Here is an 18,391-nt window from a genome sequence, read left to right as displayed (position 1 = left end):
CGGAACAGGCCGGGAGGCAGATACTGGACGGATTGAAGAGAAGGATCTTCACCCTGGAAGCCCGCGCTCCCCCAGGAGGAGCCCGTAGGAGCCGGGCCGCTGGGACTTAGGCGAAAGGAGAATCAGATGAGAAGATCCAAGGTCAAGGCAGGCAAGTCAGGAACAGGACCAAGGCTGGCACTGAAGGCGGACATGAACCAGGACTGGAACTGAAGCAGGCAACTGGAACAGGAACCGGGATCAAGGCTGGAACTGAAGCAGGCAAATGGAACAGGGACCAGGATCAAGGCTGGAACTGAAGCAGGCAACTGGAACAATCACAAGCAAGAACTCCAGAGGCACACTGCAATGATAAGCAAACTTGTTGCAAGGCAGTAAGCTGAGGCAGGCATCAGCCTTAAGTATTTGCCAGGGTCTGACTTCAGAAAGGGAGGCAGGGCGCCCAAGGCAGGAAAGGCCCTTTAACTCCTGGCCTTTCGCGCACGTGCACCACCAGGGAAGAGGGGCTAATGCAGCGAAGGTAAGGTCCCGGTCGCGGCACTCGCAACCGGGACCGCAACATAGAGGTCAAGAAAGTCAGTTTCTATCATCAAATTGCAGATGTTTTTAACTATTGCAGAAAATGAAAAATAGTGGTCACCTCCATTATATCGTAGAAGAAATTATTCAATGCACAGTGGAAATTCTCACAAAGTTGACATTTCTACTATGTTCTCTCACTGTAGCTTGATAGTACTCTGGTATAGATTCCATTAAGCTAGGGTGATAGAACATTGTAGAAATCTCAACTTTGTGAGAATTTCCTCACTACAAATGATGTCAAATCTTCACTGAGGTGTACTTGCTGTTCGTAATTCTCACTCTGCACGTAAAACTGGCCTCAAAACCCTAAACCACCACCAAAGCCTCACCCTGAGTTATTAGCTGGCCCTCCTATACTGATATGAATAGTTGAATACTGTGAAGGCCTTCCCAGAGGCGCTCTTTCTCTACCTTTACACTCCACTCCACTACTCTCTCCCCAAGCCCAGAAATGGCCGAAATGCAATATGTAATCTTTATCGTGAATTGTGTTACGGCCGTTTCAGGCATATCACACAGCTTGACGCCAGGAAAAAGGGTGTAGTTCTGGTGTTGAAAACGTGTGATTGCTTGTGTTATGCTATTGCACAGTGTGATAATGTCCCTCATTTTCATTAATCTTGCCCAAACCCCTCCCCAATCCCGCCCCTTTGAAAAATTTACATTCACGTCATGCGCTATCGCGACCATTGTGTGCATTTTGGCCTTATCACAGGCATTAACGCCATAACGCATTTTTGATGAATGACCCTGTTAGCTGGCTAACTCAGAAGTTAACCAGCTAAATGAATATTTGGGCATCTGTCCGTCTAATTTCTTGCTGCCCAATAAGTGAGAAAAACCCTTAGTGATTCAGGTACTAAGTTAGGGGCATTCCAGGGGCATAAATGGGAGGTTTACTAGCTAACTCCAATATTCAGAGTTTTCCCAATGACTTAGCAGGCTAAATTTGATCAGGTCAAAGAGCTGTCCTAAAGTTAGATGGCTATAGTTAGCAGCTAACTTTAAGATAGCTGGATATATTCAGCATTGTGGCTTCACTATTGAATAAGTCTCCAAAATTAGCTGGATAAGTTTACCCATTTATCTTTGCTAGTTGGACTGTCTTAATATGGACCCTGTATGTACAAAGAAAAAGAAGAAAAATGAACACTGATGTGAAATGTTTTTATCAATTAAGAACTTTCTTAAACAAAATTTTAGAAAATGAATGAGCATTTGTGAATTAATGTTCTAATTTTATATACATATATAAAAAGGATACCTTGGAAATATAGATATACCTCACATACATGTTAAATCTGATAATGCTGTACTATTTCAATGATTCAAGAGAGCTAACCTCCCCATGCTAGCTAAAATCATGGAGAAAATTGTCAACAGACAACTTTCTGAATTCCTTGATGACAACAATATCCTTACCACTAACCAATATGGATTCCGGAAGAAAAAGAGCACCGAATCCTTATTATCCACACTAACGGACACCATTATCTTCAGTCTCGAAAAAGGCCAACCTTGTCTCCTCGCGCTTCTGGATCTTTCCTCAGCGTTCGACACCGTGAACCACTCTAGCCTACTACAACGTCTTACAGACATCGGCATCACAGGAACAGCTTTCAATTGGTTTAAGTCCTTCCTAGAGAACAGAACATACAAAGTTAAGATAAACAACAAGGAATCTCACCCCATCCAAGCCAAGATGGGGGTACCACAAGGATCATCACTCTCCCCCACCCTCTTCAACATTTACCTTCTCCCACTCTGTCATCTACTTACTAACCTCAAGCTCACCCATTTCTTATACGCGGATGATATACAAATTCTCATCCCTATCACGGAGACCATACACAAAACCATGGACTACTGGAAAAAATGTCTCTCATCCATCAACGATCTTCTAACCAGCCTCAACCTGGTTCTAAACACCAACAAAACGGAAATACTCATAATAGCACCGGATCAACCTGCCCCGCCAACATCCAGCAACTCTCCAGACACCTCAGGATATGCCACCGCACCTCAAGTCAGAGATCTGGGAGTACTACTAGACAACAGACTCAACCTCAATAAATTCATAAATAACACTACAAAGGAATGCTTCTTGAAATTACAAGTGCTAAAGAAACTAAAGCCTCTTCTACTCTATAGGGATTTCCGCACAGTACTCCAAGCCATCATTCTCCCTAAACTAGATTACTGCAATTCACTCCTGCAGGGCCTTCCAGCATACACCACCAAACCACTCCAGATGGTACTGAATGCCACTGCAAGGATACTTACAAACGCCAAAAAAAGGGACCATATCACCCCGATCCTCCAGCATCTCCATTGGCTGCCCATCAAATATAGGATTCAGTTCAAAACCTGCATGATGATTCATAAGGCCCTACATAACATCTCTCCACTCAACTTAACCTTCCAGCTTCAACTACACTCCTCTAAAAAACCAACCAGAAGGGCATACCAGAACAGAATGATCACCCAACCTGCAAAATCTACCCTGAGGAAACGTGCTCTATCTACAGCGGGCCCGTCTCTCTGGAACTCCCTACCACCGGACCTCCGCATTGAGCCGTGCCATACTACTTTTAAAGTGAAACTCAAGACTTGGCTCTTCCGTCAAGCTTTCCCAGAGAGCTAAAAGCAAGAAGAACAACCACCATCCTTGCCTTACAGCAATAATCTAATGTTTATATTACTTCAGTTATATGTTTCCAAGTTGTGTTCTAAGTTGATCTTAGTTGTTTTTCCCAATAGATTGTACTTTATTATATATTATCCGTTTATTAATTCGATATGTTCCATGTAAACCGCCTCCCCGGCGATAGTTATTTCTGTTAAATGTGAACCGGAGTGATATGTATTGTATACAGGAACTTCCGGTATATAAAAACCAAAAATAAATAAATAAATAAATATACAAGTGTTGTAAACATTCATTCTACTTTAGTGTTAAGATACCGAATATGTTTACCAAATAAAACAATATGTACAAAACTGTATGCTTTTAGCATATAAAACAGATATTGTATACCTTAAAAGAACTGGGTACAAAATTTGGAAATATTGTTTTCAGGTTGCAGATATATATAACTGATTAAAGACGTATGATGTGTCCTCAGGTATGATGCAAAATCCCTGACAAGGCCCTTGTTTCACTGATAATAGCTTCCTCAGGGGAAAATCCTTGGCATAAATCACTCTGTAGTTTATAGTTCTCTTCCAAAAAAGCTTTTATAGAATATTAGCATCCTGTAGACAAACTACAGCAAGTGTTCAATATTAGTAAGAATGTGAGAAAGTTCTTTTGGGATGTAAGGAAAGTTTTTCCAAACAGAGTTTTCTATTCCAGCTTATGATTATGACCTTCATATTCTGAAGCGATTCCAAAAAGGAACAGTTTCCTTGTGTGAAAACCAAATTCCAAAAAGTAACAGTTTCCTTGTGTGAAAACCAAATTCAAAAAGCTTCAAATGCTGCAACCAGGTTCTCCACCTAAGCGTTACAGATGAGGCAAATGCTGCTTACTGGATTAATAGCATCCTACAAGTCTTCCTCTCGCTTGGAATCTTTTTAACACAGGAATTGAAATGACGCATATATAATTAGAATATTAATTCACAACTGCTGTCATTTTATAAATTTATGTTTAATAAAGTTATTCTTTTTTAATTGATAAAAATATTTCATATCAGTGCGCATTTTTTTTCGGTTTTGATATTTTCTGGCATGAGTTGAGCATTTTACAGTATTTACATTGCCCAATATCTAGAGTTTATATATGTGTATACAAATATATATATATATATACAAATATACAAAATATGGCAGATAAATACTTTAAATGTGCCTATCTATAATAGGCATCCAAAATTAACTACAAATACAAAAGAATATAACTAATGCTTATTCATTTTTTAAATTCTATTATATGACTAAAGTAAAGCCTTAAAACACTATTATTCTTCTAAAATGAAAATGAGAACACCGCACTGGTTTTCAGTTATCAAGGTTCTGCAAGATTGTCAGTTTTCCCCTTTCATTATGTGGTTTTGATTACATGTTACATGCTGCATATCCTCTTGTAAAGACTCTTGTAAAAACAAAGACCTTAGCACTCGACAGCTTTGATTATGCTTTCTAGATATCAGAATATTCAGGATAACTTATTGTTTAACCCATATATACTTCATTTTAATTATTTTCTAAATGACATGCTTAAATATTTGTAACGTGGTGTTTTGAATTTCATTTTAGAAGAATAGCTTCTTAATAAGTTTACCATGTTCATATAAAATTTTTTTAAAAATGAATAAACATTAGATACATTCTTTTGTATATTTAATGCTCCTGTAGTTATTTTTGTAGGTATATATACACAAAGGATTGTAGCCACAGATGGTTCCATTAGTAAAGTGTTTTAAATCTTCACAGGGGCACTTTTTACTGGTTATTCCTGAACAAAAGGCTTCCAAAGTGCTGCAGTATATTTTAGGTTCAACCATCAATTCTTTATTCTGAGTTTTTGGCATAATTAAGCTTTGAAAACTCATTCAGCATACTGGAACAAAAATTTACAACAGATAAGCAGTTTATTTTTTACTGATATGTCCAAACAACTTATCTAAAACACAGAACTATGTATAAGAAACGTAGGATTCCAAATTATAAACTGATTTCAAGGTACATAATGTGATTCTGTATCAAATTTGCTCCTAATTTTCATTTTGAATATTTTCACTGGAAATATTTCTAATTTTTTATATATATTTTACTTTCTCTGTGCAGCAACACTTGTGAAGACTCTACTTTGTATTTAGTGTTTCTGTTATGTTTTGTATGTATTTTAATTATGTCTATACATGTTGTGATCAGGCTTGAACTGTTGGAAATGAGCGGAATAGAAGTTTTTAAAATAAATAAGAATCAGCATTACAGACTCAGTCTAATTGAAAGTATTGAGGCAAGATTGGTCATGCCTCTGTTCTAATGGACTGACAATGTGTTTTCCCAGAATTTAATTATGCATTTTCAATAACTAACACGATTGCCTAAAATGAGAATTTTCAATAAAATAGCACAGCAGCTTTTGCCATATGCTTTGGTTGCATTATAAACGCTGCATATAAAACAGTTTAGTTAGCCTGTTCCTTTCTACACACAGTATTGTTAGCATTAAAGGACTTCTAGGTAAGTCACGTTAAACTATGCATATATTTTAAAGTATGTGTGTTCGTATGTATATCTATATGCATGTATCTATCTACAGCAAATCCCAATTATAAAGCACTCAACCAACTGGAAAGCTCGACTAACCAGCTATTTTCTTTTCTTTTTTTTTTTTTTAACTGCTCTCAAGGTTTAAGAAGAATATTAATCAACATTAGGAAGCAGAATAGCTTTCCTTTGTTCTGCTTGTGCTCTGCCCAGTTCTGCATTACTCTCCCCTCCTATTTCGTGCAAGGGCAGGAGGGGAAAAGAGAGGAGGGGTGTGGAGTGGAGTTGACAGGAGTAGAGTGTTGGATTAGGAAGAAGAATAGCTTTTCTCAACTCTGATCTGTGCTGTATACACTGCAGCAACACCCTTCTCCTCCTCTTTCGCAGACTGCTACCTGGCGTAGGATGCAGAGGGCTGTCAGATTACAAGCATATTTGATTAACTGGCATGTACTATTCTCTATGAATGTTGGATAATGGGGTTTTTGTTATATCTCTCTAGTCTATATTGACTGCATATATATATATGACTGAGACTGTATTGGAAGTAATATGCATTGATCCTCATGAAGTAGCCACTACATATATCATGTTGCTGATTTCTTTATAGTTTAAAGCTGTAACTGTTGAGTAGAAATATTTTTTTCATATATGTAAAACTCAAAAAATGAAAAGTCCCTTCACCAATAACTACTCTTATTGAGTTATTGGGATTTAGTTAAAGCACAGTTCCTTCAGATCACACAGAGATCTAATTTTCTTACTAAAACATGTACATTTGCTTATTTCTTATTTGATTAGCCTGTGTGTAGGTATGTCTCATTAATATGTATAGATGATTGCTTAAAATCAGGCCATTTTGTGGATGTCATGACCCAGACTTAGACATCCTTGATATGACCTCATTTACCAGTAGTTTAATTGCAGTTCTTGATGGCTGTGTGCTTTTTACTTAATATTTTGTTAAAATGTAAATATTTTTGGTATTTTGCAATATTATACTGAAATGTGAATACCTGTTTACACTATAGATGTTATATATTACTTTCTAAATTGTGTGCCATGTCCTCTATAATGTTTTGTTTAGTAAGCAGTGTGGATCTCATTAATATTATTTCTAATTATAGGTGGCCTGCATGCAATTCATCAATGCCCTTGTCACCTCTCCAGAAGATCTTGATTTCAGGATACACTTAAGAAATGAATTTCTGCGTTGTGGACTGAAGAAAATTTTACCTGTAAGTTTTTTTTTGTTTTTTTTTTCTGTTTGTTTCTATTGCAATGATCAAATAATATCTGCATTTTACATTAATATATAACACCTGTTTCTACCAGGGTTCACCTTCCCAGGCTTGGGAATCATAGGCCAAAAGTGTGTGTGTGTGTGTGGTGGTGGTGGTGGGGGGGGGAGGGGTGTCAAGACTCTGGGGGCAGGAAAACCTGTAGGGCTAGTACTAGGCCAAGGACACTCTACACAATAAAAGTGTCCAGGCAAAAGTAGCTTACTGTAGATTCTTCAGAATAAAACATGTTGAGAAATACCAAATGGTAAAGGTAATCAACCAAAAATTTAGACTTCTTAATTGGCTCTTCACTCCTCAAACAACCCAAATTTCTTCTTTCTTTCTTCCTTTAGTAACAGTTACTTCTTCTGTTCCTACAATATATACCCTCTTCTAGTTAATCTCTACCCGAGCCTATCCTGGCCCTCTTTTCCTTTCCATTATTGCATTTGTTTTTCGCACAGTCCTGTTAAGCTCCCTCTGGTGCAGCATCAGGATTCTCCAAGCCCCAAGGCAAGTTCCTTCTAGCACGGTTTGTCTTGCTGGTGTTGATAAGCTCTTAACCCAGTTAAGCACAGGTTGATTTAGATCTTCAAATAGTATTACAAAACTTCAGTTCTTTCCTTCAGGCTTCCTGAGATTTTGGGAGAAAATCTGCCCCACCTGTTACTCCCTTCTATAACCTTGGGAGAGGATCACAGATGCAACCTTTATTTTTCCTTCCAATCTGGAGCCAGCCCCAAACTCAGTAGAGTCAGGGCTTATCACTTTTCCTACTGACCAAGCCCTTAGGGATTTTACCCCACTGTGAGTCAAGAAGGCATGTAACACCCTCTGACCAAGAGATGATCTGCCAGCACTGGAACAGTCTCACTTTAGTAACAATGCAACCTTTTGCCCCTTAAATTTCATGGGCACCCTTTACAGCTATTTCTAGACCTTTCAGATTTCCCATAAGGGGATATTCTCCACTTTACCATAAACATTTTTAGTAGTATACAATCTGATGCATTTGTGGCATTGGGGCCACAAATATATTACAGATATGTAGGGATGAAGTGCCCAACTATTGCTTTTGAGAGAATTTTATTTTGCTATTAGAAATTGAGAAACCCAAAATATAAATGTACCTATAAGGTTTGTTGTAAAGTTCTTTTTCTACTTCCTTGTCAAAATCCAACAAGATTGAGGTATACTTGTGTAAATTGCTAGTCTTTTAAAATATTGTGCCATATTACAGCCTTTTGTGCTGTCGCTTAGTGATTGTAGAATTTAAGTATTCAAGGTATAGTTCAGATTTTTTTCTTCAGAGAACTTAAACCAGGATTTTCCAGTGTGAACCATTAGTTCGCTGTGTACTGTACTCTTCCACTTCTCCACTCTACAGTCTCAGTATAATAATACAAGTCAAGAAATGTCTTTGATTTCTTGAATCCAGACTTTTCAGTATGCAGAACTCAAACAATGATGGTGGGAACTCAGAACGTAATGTGTTTGTTGATTGATGTAGATGTGATCAAATTATTTTCATTTGATTAATTTCTGGTATGTAAAAATCAGATTTGTGTTTTCAGGCCTTTTTTAAATTTTCTCTAGACTTTCACAATCTTAAAATTTAATTTTTAGTGTAGTACAACTTAAATGTGGTATTGTTTCAGGCAAGTTGTGGTCAAATTGGATCATCTTTACCTTGATAAGAGATGTGAAGTTACCACAACTTCTGTAGAATGGAAATGTTTTGTTTTAATAACTCACTGAACAGAAGCAAACACCTCTCAAATAGTCACTCACACAACAAAGTGTAACACTCTAGAGAGGGAAATAGTCTTATAGCTATTTACCACCAAAACGTATCATATAGAAACATAGAAACATAGAAATGACGGCAGAAGAAGACCAAACGGCCCATCCAGTCTGCCCAGCAAGCTTCACACATTTTTTCTCTCATACTTATCTGTTTCTTTTAGCTCTTGGTTCTATTTCCCTTCCTCCCCCACCATTATTGTAGAGAGCAGTGATGGAGCTGCATCCGAGTGAAATATCTAGCTTGATTAGTTAGGGGGTAGTAGGGGTAGTAACCGCCGCAATAAGCAAGCTACACCCATGCTTATTTGTTTTAACCCAGACTATGTTATACAGCCCTTATTGGTTGTTTTTCTTCTCCCCTGCCGTTGAAGCAGAGAGCTATGCTGGATATGCGTGAAGTATCAGTTTTTTCTTCTCCCCTGCCGTTGAAGCAGAGAGCTATGCTGGATATGCATCGAAAGTGAAGTATCAGGCACATTTGGTTTGGGGTAGTAACCGCCGTAACAAGCCAGCTACTCCCCGCTTTGTGAGTGTGAATCCTTTTTTCTTCTCCCCTGCCATTGAAGCTATGCTGGGTATGCGTGAAGTATCAGTTTTTCTTTTCCCCTGCCGTTGAAGCAGAGAGCTATGCTGGATATGCGTGAAGTATCAGTTTTTCTTCTCCCCTGCCGTTGGAGCAGAGAGCTATGCTGGATGTGCATCGAAAGTGAAGTATCAGGCACATTTGGTTTGGGGTAGTAACCGCCGTAACAAGCCAGCTACTCCCGGCTTTGTGAGTGCAAATCCTTTTTTCCACATTTCCTCTTGCTGTTGAAGCTTAGAGTGATGTTGGAGTCACAGTAACCATGTGTATGTTTATTGAATAAGGGTATTGTGTCCAGGCAGTAGCCATCATTCTGGCGAGTCACCCACTCTTCATTGGCGGCCTCTTGACTTTATGGATCCACAGTGTTTATCCCACGCCCCTTTGAAGTCCTTCACAGTTCTGGTCTTCACCACTTCCTCCGGAAGGGCATTCCAGGCATCCACCACCCACTCCGTGAAGAAATACTTCCTGACATTGGTTCTGAATCTTCCTCCCTGGAGCTTCAAATCGTGACCCCCTGGTACAGGAAATGTCTGCAAGATTTCAAAACAATAAAGAAATCTTTACAACAAAAGCCAAACTGACCCCAATTTAGAGTACAGGAGCATTTTAAAAAGTATGTGCCAGTTATTAAAACAACCACTCACACAACAAAGTGTAACACTCTAGAGAGGGAAATAGTCTTATAGCTATTTACCACCAAAACGTATCAGAGACTAGACTAGAGAAAATATCATAGGCATTTGCTCACGGGAAACCTTAGAGACAATAGATGATTAAAAACCTTCGAGCTCACAGGCTGACTACTGCCTGCGGCCCATTGAGGGCGAGAGACAGCGGATTAAAGGTTTACCGTGAGCAAATGCCTATGATATTGTCTCTAGTCTAGTCTCTGATATGTTTTGGTGGTAAATAGCTATAAGACTATTTCCCTCTCTAGAGTGTTACACTTTGTTGTGTGAGTGGTTGTTTTAATAACTTGCACATACTTTTTAAAATGCTCCTGTACTCTAAATTGGGGTCAGTTTGGCTTTTGTTGTAAAGATTTCTGTATTGTTGTGAAATCTTGCAGACATTTCCTGTACTTTGATTATTTGTAAACTTTTGTGAAGGATAGTGACATGCAGAAAAGTTGATCCTTGGGAATTCTTGAGTGTTTTCCATGTCAATGCCATAATTTCCTTACTTGGAAGTATCTTCCTATACCCCATATCTTAGGATTTACTTCTGGCTACTAGGATACCCAAAGGAATGCTGAACTGGATCTGTGCCTTGGTTGCCAAATTCAGGTTTTCTATATCATAGAACTCTGTTTTCAGAGATGATTCAGATCTTAAAATACTGATTGTAAGAAAAAAAACGATATCATTTTAATTGGTATCTAGTTTAGAGCTATTTATGTTAGAGCCAATACTCTCTTTTCCCCTATGACTAGGCAGTATGGATTCACCAGGGGAAGGTCCTGCTAGAGAAATCTGATTTTTTGATTGGGTGTCTAGAGAATTGGATCGAGGAAGTGAACTTGATGTGATCTACTTCGGTTCCAGCAAAGCTTTTGATATGGTCCTGCATAGGAGGCTTGTGAATAAAATCAGATTTGTGTAGAATAAACTAGAGAATAAACTCTCAAAACAACCCTCTATCTAATATGTAACAACTATCATTTTGTTTTAATTTTCCATACTCATTGCCTTGGGGACTAGATCAATTATTAATAAGTACTAGATAATTCCACTTGATGGTTACTAATGCCTATGAATACCACCCCTGTTTGTTGTTGTTTGTTGAGTTATAATTATGAATGGCACTTTGTAAACCATTGTGATCTATACATGGAACGATGGTATATAAAATGTCTAAATAAATTAAATAAATAAAATGAGAAGCTTGGTTGACAGATAGGAGACAGCGTGTAATGGTAAACGGAAATTACTCTGAAAAGAAAGCTATGTTAAGCCAAGTGCCATAAGGGATCGGTGTTGGGTCTGGTTCTGTTCAGTATCTTTGTGAGAGACATTGCAGAAGGGATAGAAGGTAAAGTATGCCTATTTGTGGATGATACTAAGATCTAAAACAAAATGGCCCAAAGGAGTAAAGAAAATGAAACGTGATTAAGGCTTGGAAAGTGAGTGAAGATTTGGCAGCTGAGATTCAATGCCAAGAAGTGCAAAGTCATGCATCTGGGATGCGGTAATCCAATCTATGGCGGGGAGGGGGGTGAAAGACTGATGTGCACAGACCAAGAGAGGGATCTTGTGGTGATAGTGTGTGGGTATCTGAAGATGGCAAAGCAATGTGACAAGGCAATAGTTAAAGCCAGAAGAATGCTGGGCTGCATAGAGGAATAAACAATATAAAAAAATAAGAAGTAATAATGCCCTTGTACAGGTTCTTGCTGAGGCCTCATTTGGACTATGTTCTGGAGCCTGCATCTCAAAAAGTATAGAGACAGGATGGAGGTGGACCAGAGAAGGGCGATGAAAATGGTGTGGGGTCTGTATCAGAAGGCCTATGAGGAGAGGCTGAAGATTATGAATATGTATACCCTGGAAGAGGAAGTGCAGGGGAGATATGATACAGACTTTCAGATACCTAAAAGGTTTCAATGACGTATGAAATTTGAACCTTTTCCAGTGGAAAGAAAGCAATAGAGCTAGGGAGGGTCACGCCATAACGTTTTGGAAGCCCGATACATTCATTTCACTGCTGTTTTGGGCTAAGCACCACTCCCTTAAGGGTACTCCAGTGCTTCTTTACTAATTTTTTTTGTCATTAGAGATCCTCAAAGTTTATCCCATGCTGTTTTGAATTCTGTTACCACTTTTGTTTCTGCCACCTTCTCTAGGAAGGCATTCTACAGCCCTTTCCATGAAATAATCTATCCTGATGTTTCTGAATCTGTTTCCTTGGACCATAACCACTATTTCTACATCTGCCTTTCCATTTAAAAACATTTTTTTTCCTTCTGCATTTTTAATATCTCTCAGGTATTTAAATGACTCCATCATATTATACCTGCCTTTTTTCTAAGATCTACATATTTATATACAGAAGTCCAATCTCAAAGTTTTGGGTGTATACCCCACACCATTTCGGTTGCCTTTTTTCTAGAATGCCTCTGCCTATATTCTTTGAGATAAGGCCTCCAGAACTAAACATAGTATTCTACGTGAAGCATCACCAATGACCTGTATAGAATGATTATCTTTCTTTTTCTGATAGTACGTCTCTCTCTATGCAACCTAGCAACTCTCCGGCTCTACCCATCATCACACTCTTTTGATACCTTGAGATCATCAGTCAGTATCACCGAATGTCTCTATCTTAGCCAGTGCACATCAGCCTCTCATTTCTATCACATACAGTTTCTTTAGATTTCTGTACCTCGTGCATGTCTCTGCCTTTTTTTGCATTGAATTTAAATTGCCATATTCAACTACTTTTCAAGCTTTTTTAGATCATTTCTTATTTTGTCTTCCTCTGTTGCATATCTTAGTATCATCTGGAAAAAAGACATAGTTTTCCTTCTAACCTCTCCACAAATATAACTGACAAAGATATTGAACAACAATAGCCCGAGGGCAATCCCTGAAGCACTCCACTAATCTCTTTTCTGTCGTGAGATTGAATTCTATTTACCAGTGTACTCTGTTGTCTATCACTCAGGTAATAAATGTCTTTAAATAAATAAATAAATCACTCATCCTATTTCTAACTCAGTCCATTACCTTGTTACTCAACCCCAGGCTGCTCAGTTTATTTATTTGCCTGTTATGCGGGATAGTATCAAAAGCTTTGCAGAAATCCAAGTAAACCAAATCCAATGCACACCTTTGATATATTTCTCTAGTTCAAATGAAAAAATAAAAATCAATCAGATTTGTTTGACATGGTCTGTCTCATTGAAACTATGCTGCCTATCCTGTAACATACTGGATTATAGATAGTTCACCATCCTTTCCTTCAGTTGAGCCCACTACTGAGGTGAGGCTAACTGGCCTGTAGTTTCTAAATTCTCTGTTACTAGGAAGATAAGGCCATTGCAGAAAGACTAAATACATTCTTTGCTTCTGTGTTTACTAATGAGGATGTTGGAGAGATACCTGTTCCAGAGATAGTTTTCAAGGATGATAATTCAGATGAACTGAACAAAATCACTGTGAACCTGGAAGATGTAGTAGTCCAGATTGAGAAACTAAAGAGTAGCCAATCATCTGGACCAGATGGTATGTACCCCAGGGTTCTGAAGGAACTAAAAAATGAGAATTCAGATCTATAAGGTAAAATTTGTAACCTATCATTAAAACCATCCATTGTAACTGGTTATACTGGGTTGCCAGTATAACCAGAATATTTAAAAAGGGCTCCAGGGGTGATCCAGGAAATTATAGACCTAGTGAGCTTGACTTCAGTGCTGGGAAAAATACTGGAAACTATTCTAAAGATCAAAATCACAGAGCTTATAGAAAGACATGGTTAATGGAACTCAGTCAGCATGGATTTACCCAAGGCAAGTCTTGCCTCACAAATCTGCTTCATTTTTTCAAAGGGGCTAATAAACATGTACATAAAGGTGAGCCAGTAAATGCAGCATATTTGGATTTTCAGAAGGCGTTTGACAAAGTCCTTCGTGAGAGGCTTCTGAGGAAACTAAAAAGTCATGGGATAGGAGGCAGTGTTCTTTCGTGGATTGCAAACTGGTTAAAAGACAGTAAACAGAGTAGGATTAAATGGCCAATTTTCTCAGTGGAAAAGTGTAAACGGTGGAGTACCTCAGATATGTACTTGGATTGGTGCTTTTCAATATAATTATAAATTATCTGGAAAGGAATACAAGAGTGAGATAATCAAATTTGTAGATGATACAAAATTACTCAGAGTAATTAAATCACAAGCGGATTGTGATAAATTGTAGAGGACCTTGCAAGACTGGAAGATTAGGCATCCAAATGGCAGATTCAATTTAATGTGGACAAGTGCAAGATGAAAAATGCACTTGTCCACATTTGTCCAAGGGAAAAATTATCCATGCTGTAGTTACATAATGTTAGATTCCATATTTGGAGCTACCACCCAGAAAAAAGATTTAAGCATCACCATAGATAATACATTGAAATCATTGGCTCTGTGTGCTGCAGCAGTCAACAAAGCAACCAGAATGTGATTAAAATGGAAAATGTCATAATGCCTCTGTATTGTTCCATGGTGAGACCACACCTTGAGTACTGTGTACATTTCTGGTAGCCACATCTAAAAAAAATATAGAGAGCTGTGAATGAGAAGCTACAGAGAAGCGTGACCAAAATGATAAAGGGAATGGAACAGCTCCCTTTGAGGAGAGGCTAAAGCGTTTAGGGCTGTTCAGCTTGGAGAAAAGACTGCTGAGGGGGGGATATGGTGCTAGAGGTCTTTAAAATCTTGAGAGGTCTAGAATTGGTAAATGTGACTAGAGGGCACTCTATGACGTTAGCAAGTAGCACATTTAAAACTAATCGGGAAAAAAATATTTTTCACTCAAGGCACAATTAAGGTCTGGAATTTGTTGCCAGAGGATGTGATTATTGTAATTAGTGAGCTGGGTTTAAAAAAGGTTTGTATCAGTTCTTGGAGGAGAAGTCCATTGACTGGTTTTTAATCAGGTTGACTTAGGGAATGGCTTCTGCTAATACTGGCATCAGTAAAATGGGATCTACTTAGTGTTTAGGCATTTGCCAGGTACTTGCAGCCTGGATTGGCCACTGTTGGAAAAAGGATGCTGGTCTTGATGGTCTGATCCAGTATGGAAATTGTTCTTATGATGTTAGGGATCATAATTTCCCTTTTCCTTTCTGGTGGAACTACTCCTGTATCCAAAGATCCTTTGAACAAGTCAACTTCTTCAGTGAAAATTCCAGAATCTTTTTGAGTTCCCTTAGTTATCCTATTGTATACCTCATCCAAACTCATGACTTTGTCCACTTTTAGTTTTTCTAGTTCCTCACAAATACTTTTCCATAAATCATGTGATAATCCCACTACCATATTTACCTTTGCTAACCATCAGCAATCCTTCTCAAAAATCATCTTCAGTGAGGACTGAACAGAAGTATTTAACATTTCTGCTTTTTTGTTTCCAAATATTGCTCCTTGTTATATTTCACTCTTAAAATTCCACCTCTGGCCTTCCTTCTTTTTCTGACATTTCTAAAAATATTAAAGAAAAAGAAAAGTCTTGTCACTTTGCTTTACTTCTTTATCAATTCTCCTTCCATTTGTATTTTTGCGTTCTAGTTTCTTTCCATCTTTGCAACATAGTTTATATAGTTATAGTTTGGAAAAGTATAATGCCTTATTTCTTTGGAAATCTGTTTATGTGATCAAAAAGATTAAGAATTAGTCATAAATCTACTCAACAAATTTTTGTTGAGTAAAAAGTTTCTGTACGATTAACTTATATTTTCATTTATGATAGTTTGCAGTCTGATAGTCACAAGAGAAAGGTCAATGATTTCATTTCAGAAAGTCCAGAAGTAAAGTCTGGCCTATTAACAAATTTTAGGTTTTAGCAAAATTATATATTCTTGCTATAAACTCTAAAGTTCATTTACCACTACTTGTTTATTGTTCTCATTTGTAAATGAATGCATAATTTTGCTTAAACCACTGTAGTCATAAAGATTGTATTTTTTCTTGATTACTCTAAATTTCCTTTGCTTTAATTATTTTCTCAAATTTTCAAGGAGGGAAAATTTTGGCAGTGGCCAAGAAAACAAAGATAATGTTAGGAACTATTAGGAAAGGAGTGTAGAATAAAACAAATAATATCATAATACCTCTGTATCGCTGCATGGTGTAGCTGAGCTTGAGTATTGTGTGGAATTGTGATCACTGCATTTCAAAAAAGATATGGCAGAATTAGAAAAGGTGCAGAGAAGGGCAACCAAAATGATAAAGGGAATGGAAGATTACTCTATGATAAAAGGCTATGCAGGCAAATTTATGCATTTTATGAAAGTGCACATGCATAGGCTGAAAATCCAGGTGAGCATATTCAATCCATCTATATGTAAAACTCCTTATTTTACAGTATATTGATTTTATTCCTATGTTTTTGGTAGTCTTATATTTTCATTAAATTATGTGTATATTATGTATTACAGTAAACTACTTAGCATGGTTGTCTTTATAGGCAGTATATAAGAACTATCTATATAACTTGTTCTGTGTGGCTGGGGCTGCTACAGCAGCAGCATTTATAGCCTCTGTGAGAAGGGGTAAGCTGGAGCCACCTTCTGGTCATACTCATTGCACGTATATTAGGTTATCCCAGGACAAGCAGGATGCTAGTCCTCACATATGGGTGACGTCACCGAACGGAGCCCAGGCGGGAAAGTTTTCTGTCAAAGTTTCTAGAAACTTTTGACTGGCCCTGTGAGGCCACTGAGCATGCCCAGCATGCTATGATATTCTCTGCCACAGGTGTCTCTCTTCAGTCTTCACTTTTCCGCGCTGCCGTTCGCACCGCGGACCGATAGCCCTACCGTTGGGAATCTCTTTTTTGACTGAAAAGTCATTTTTTCTAAATATTCTCTGTCACGGGAAGATCTCTGCCTTGCCGGCTGGTGAGTACTGACTGTTTAACAATTTTCGGCTGAAAATTTTTCACACACACACACACGTTCGTTTCATCAACGGCCGTCGATCGAAAATGGCGACCGGTTTCAAAAAATGCACAGTCTGCAACTGAAATATGTCCATTACTGATCCCCATTCGGAGTGTGTAATGTGCCTCGGAGAAAAACATGATGTAAATTCCTGCGAGAAATGTGCAGAAATGACAGTCAAGGGACGAAAGGCTAGGCAAGAGAAAATGGAACACCTTTTTTCTCTTCAGCTAATTTCTTCTCCCTCAAAAGCACCGAGGTCGTCTCCAGCTGGAGCAACAAAGAAAGTTTTCCTTAAAAAACCACGTCCGAATGGATCAGGAGACCGTTCATCCTCGCCATCTTCTGTACTCTCTACAAAGTCAACAGAACGATCGAAAACTAAACATCGCCATCGACATCGATTGTCCTCCGAAACGGTGTCCCAGGACGAGTCGATGCCGAAGCGGTCTAAAAACCAAGACACGCCGGTGATTGGGCCTTCGCCGTCACCGACACCGACAACGTCATCGATGGTCATTGCACTACCATCGCATACACCATCTGAGCCCTCATTCACACCACAGCTTGAATTGTCTACAATGATTCGACAAGCTGTTTTCCAAGCTCTACAAGAGCAACAACTTCCGACAGGCCTGTCGATGCCGACCTCCGGGTCGATGCCGATACCCTCGATATCGATGCCGATACCCTCAGCATCGATGCCGATACCCTCAGCATCGATGCCGATATCTTCAACATCGATGCCGATGGCTATGCCATCGATGCTGATACCTTCACCGTCAGTATCGATGCCGGTGATAACACCGATGACAACAACGTCTTTTCCCTCAAGATCCTCGGCAGATACTATAACCACTACACCGAGGCTACTGACTCAATCTACATCGATGATTTTTCAAATTCCATCAATGAATCAAATGACTGCATCCCTGCAGCAACCTATTCCATCGGAGGAGGTGCATGATGAGGCATTTTATCATCGCCTCCTACAAAGATACCAAAAAGTCATCGACAAATTACCACCTATTACAAAAAGGCAGGTATCTGCTGATTTTTTCCTCGATGACCCACAACCTGGACCTTCCGGGCTACAAGCCCCTCCAGTTCCAACAACTCAAACAACTTATAGAGAAGAATCAGAAGACTCCTGGGATGATGAACCCTCTCAATTTTCCTCAGAGGAGTTCATGTCCAATCCTTCTTCTCCTGACCGAAGAAAGAAGTACCTCCAGAAGATCTTTCCTTTTCATCCTTCATACAAACTATGT

General features: G+C 38.6%; 1 protein-coding gene across 1 annotated transcript in view; it reads left to right on the top strand.

The window, feature by feature from the left end:
- Positions 1–18,391, top strand: part of DIAPH2 (diaphanous related formin 2) — a 2,404,298-nt gene that overhangs the window by 650,889 nt on the left and 1,735,018 nt on the right. The window contains exon 11 of the mRNA XM_029607438.1: positions 6,930–7,040. Within this exon, the coding sequence (XP_029463298.1) occupies positions 6,930–7,040 (111 nt within the window). The remainder of the gene's footprint in view (positions 1–6,929; positions 7,041–18,391) is intronic.

The sequence above is a fragment of the Rhinatrema bivittatum genome, chromosome 6 (genome assembly GCF_901001135.1).
Source record: "Rhinatrema bivittatum chromosome 6, aRhiBiv1.1, whole genome shotgun sequence".
Classification (NCBI taxonomy): domain Eukaryota; kingdom Metazoa; phylum Chordata; class Amphibia; order Gymnophiona; family Rhinatrematidae; genus Rhinatrema; species Rhinatrema bivittatum.
This window is presented reverse-complemented; position numbering and strand designations above follow the sequence as displayed.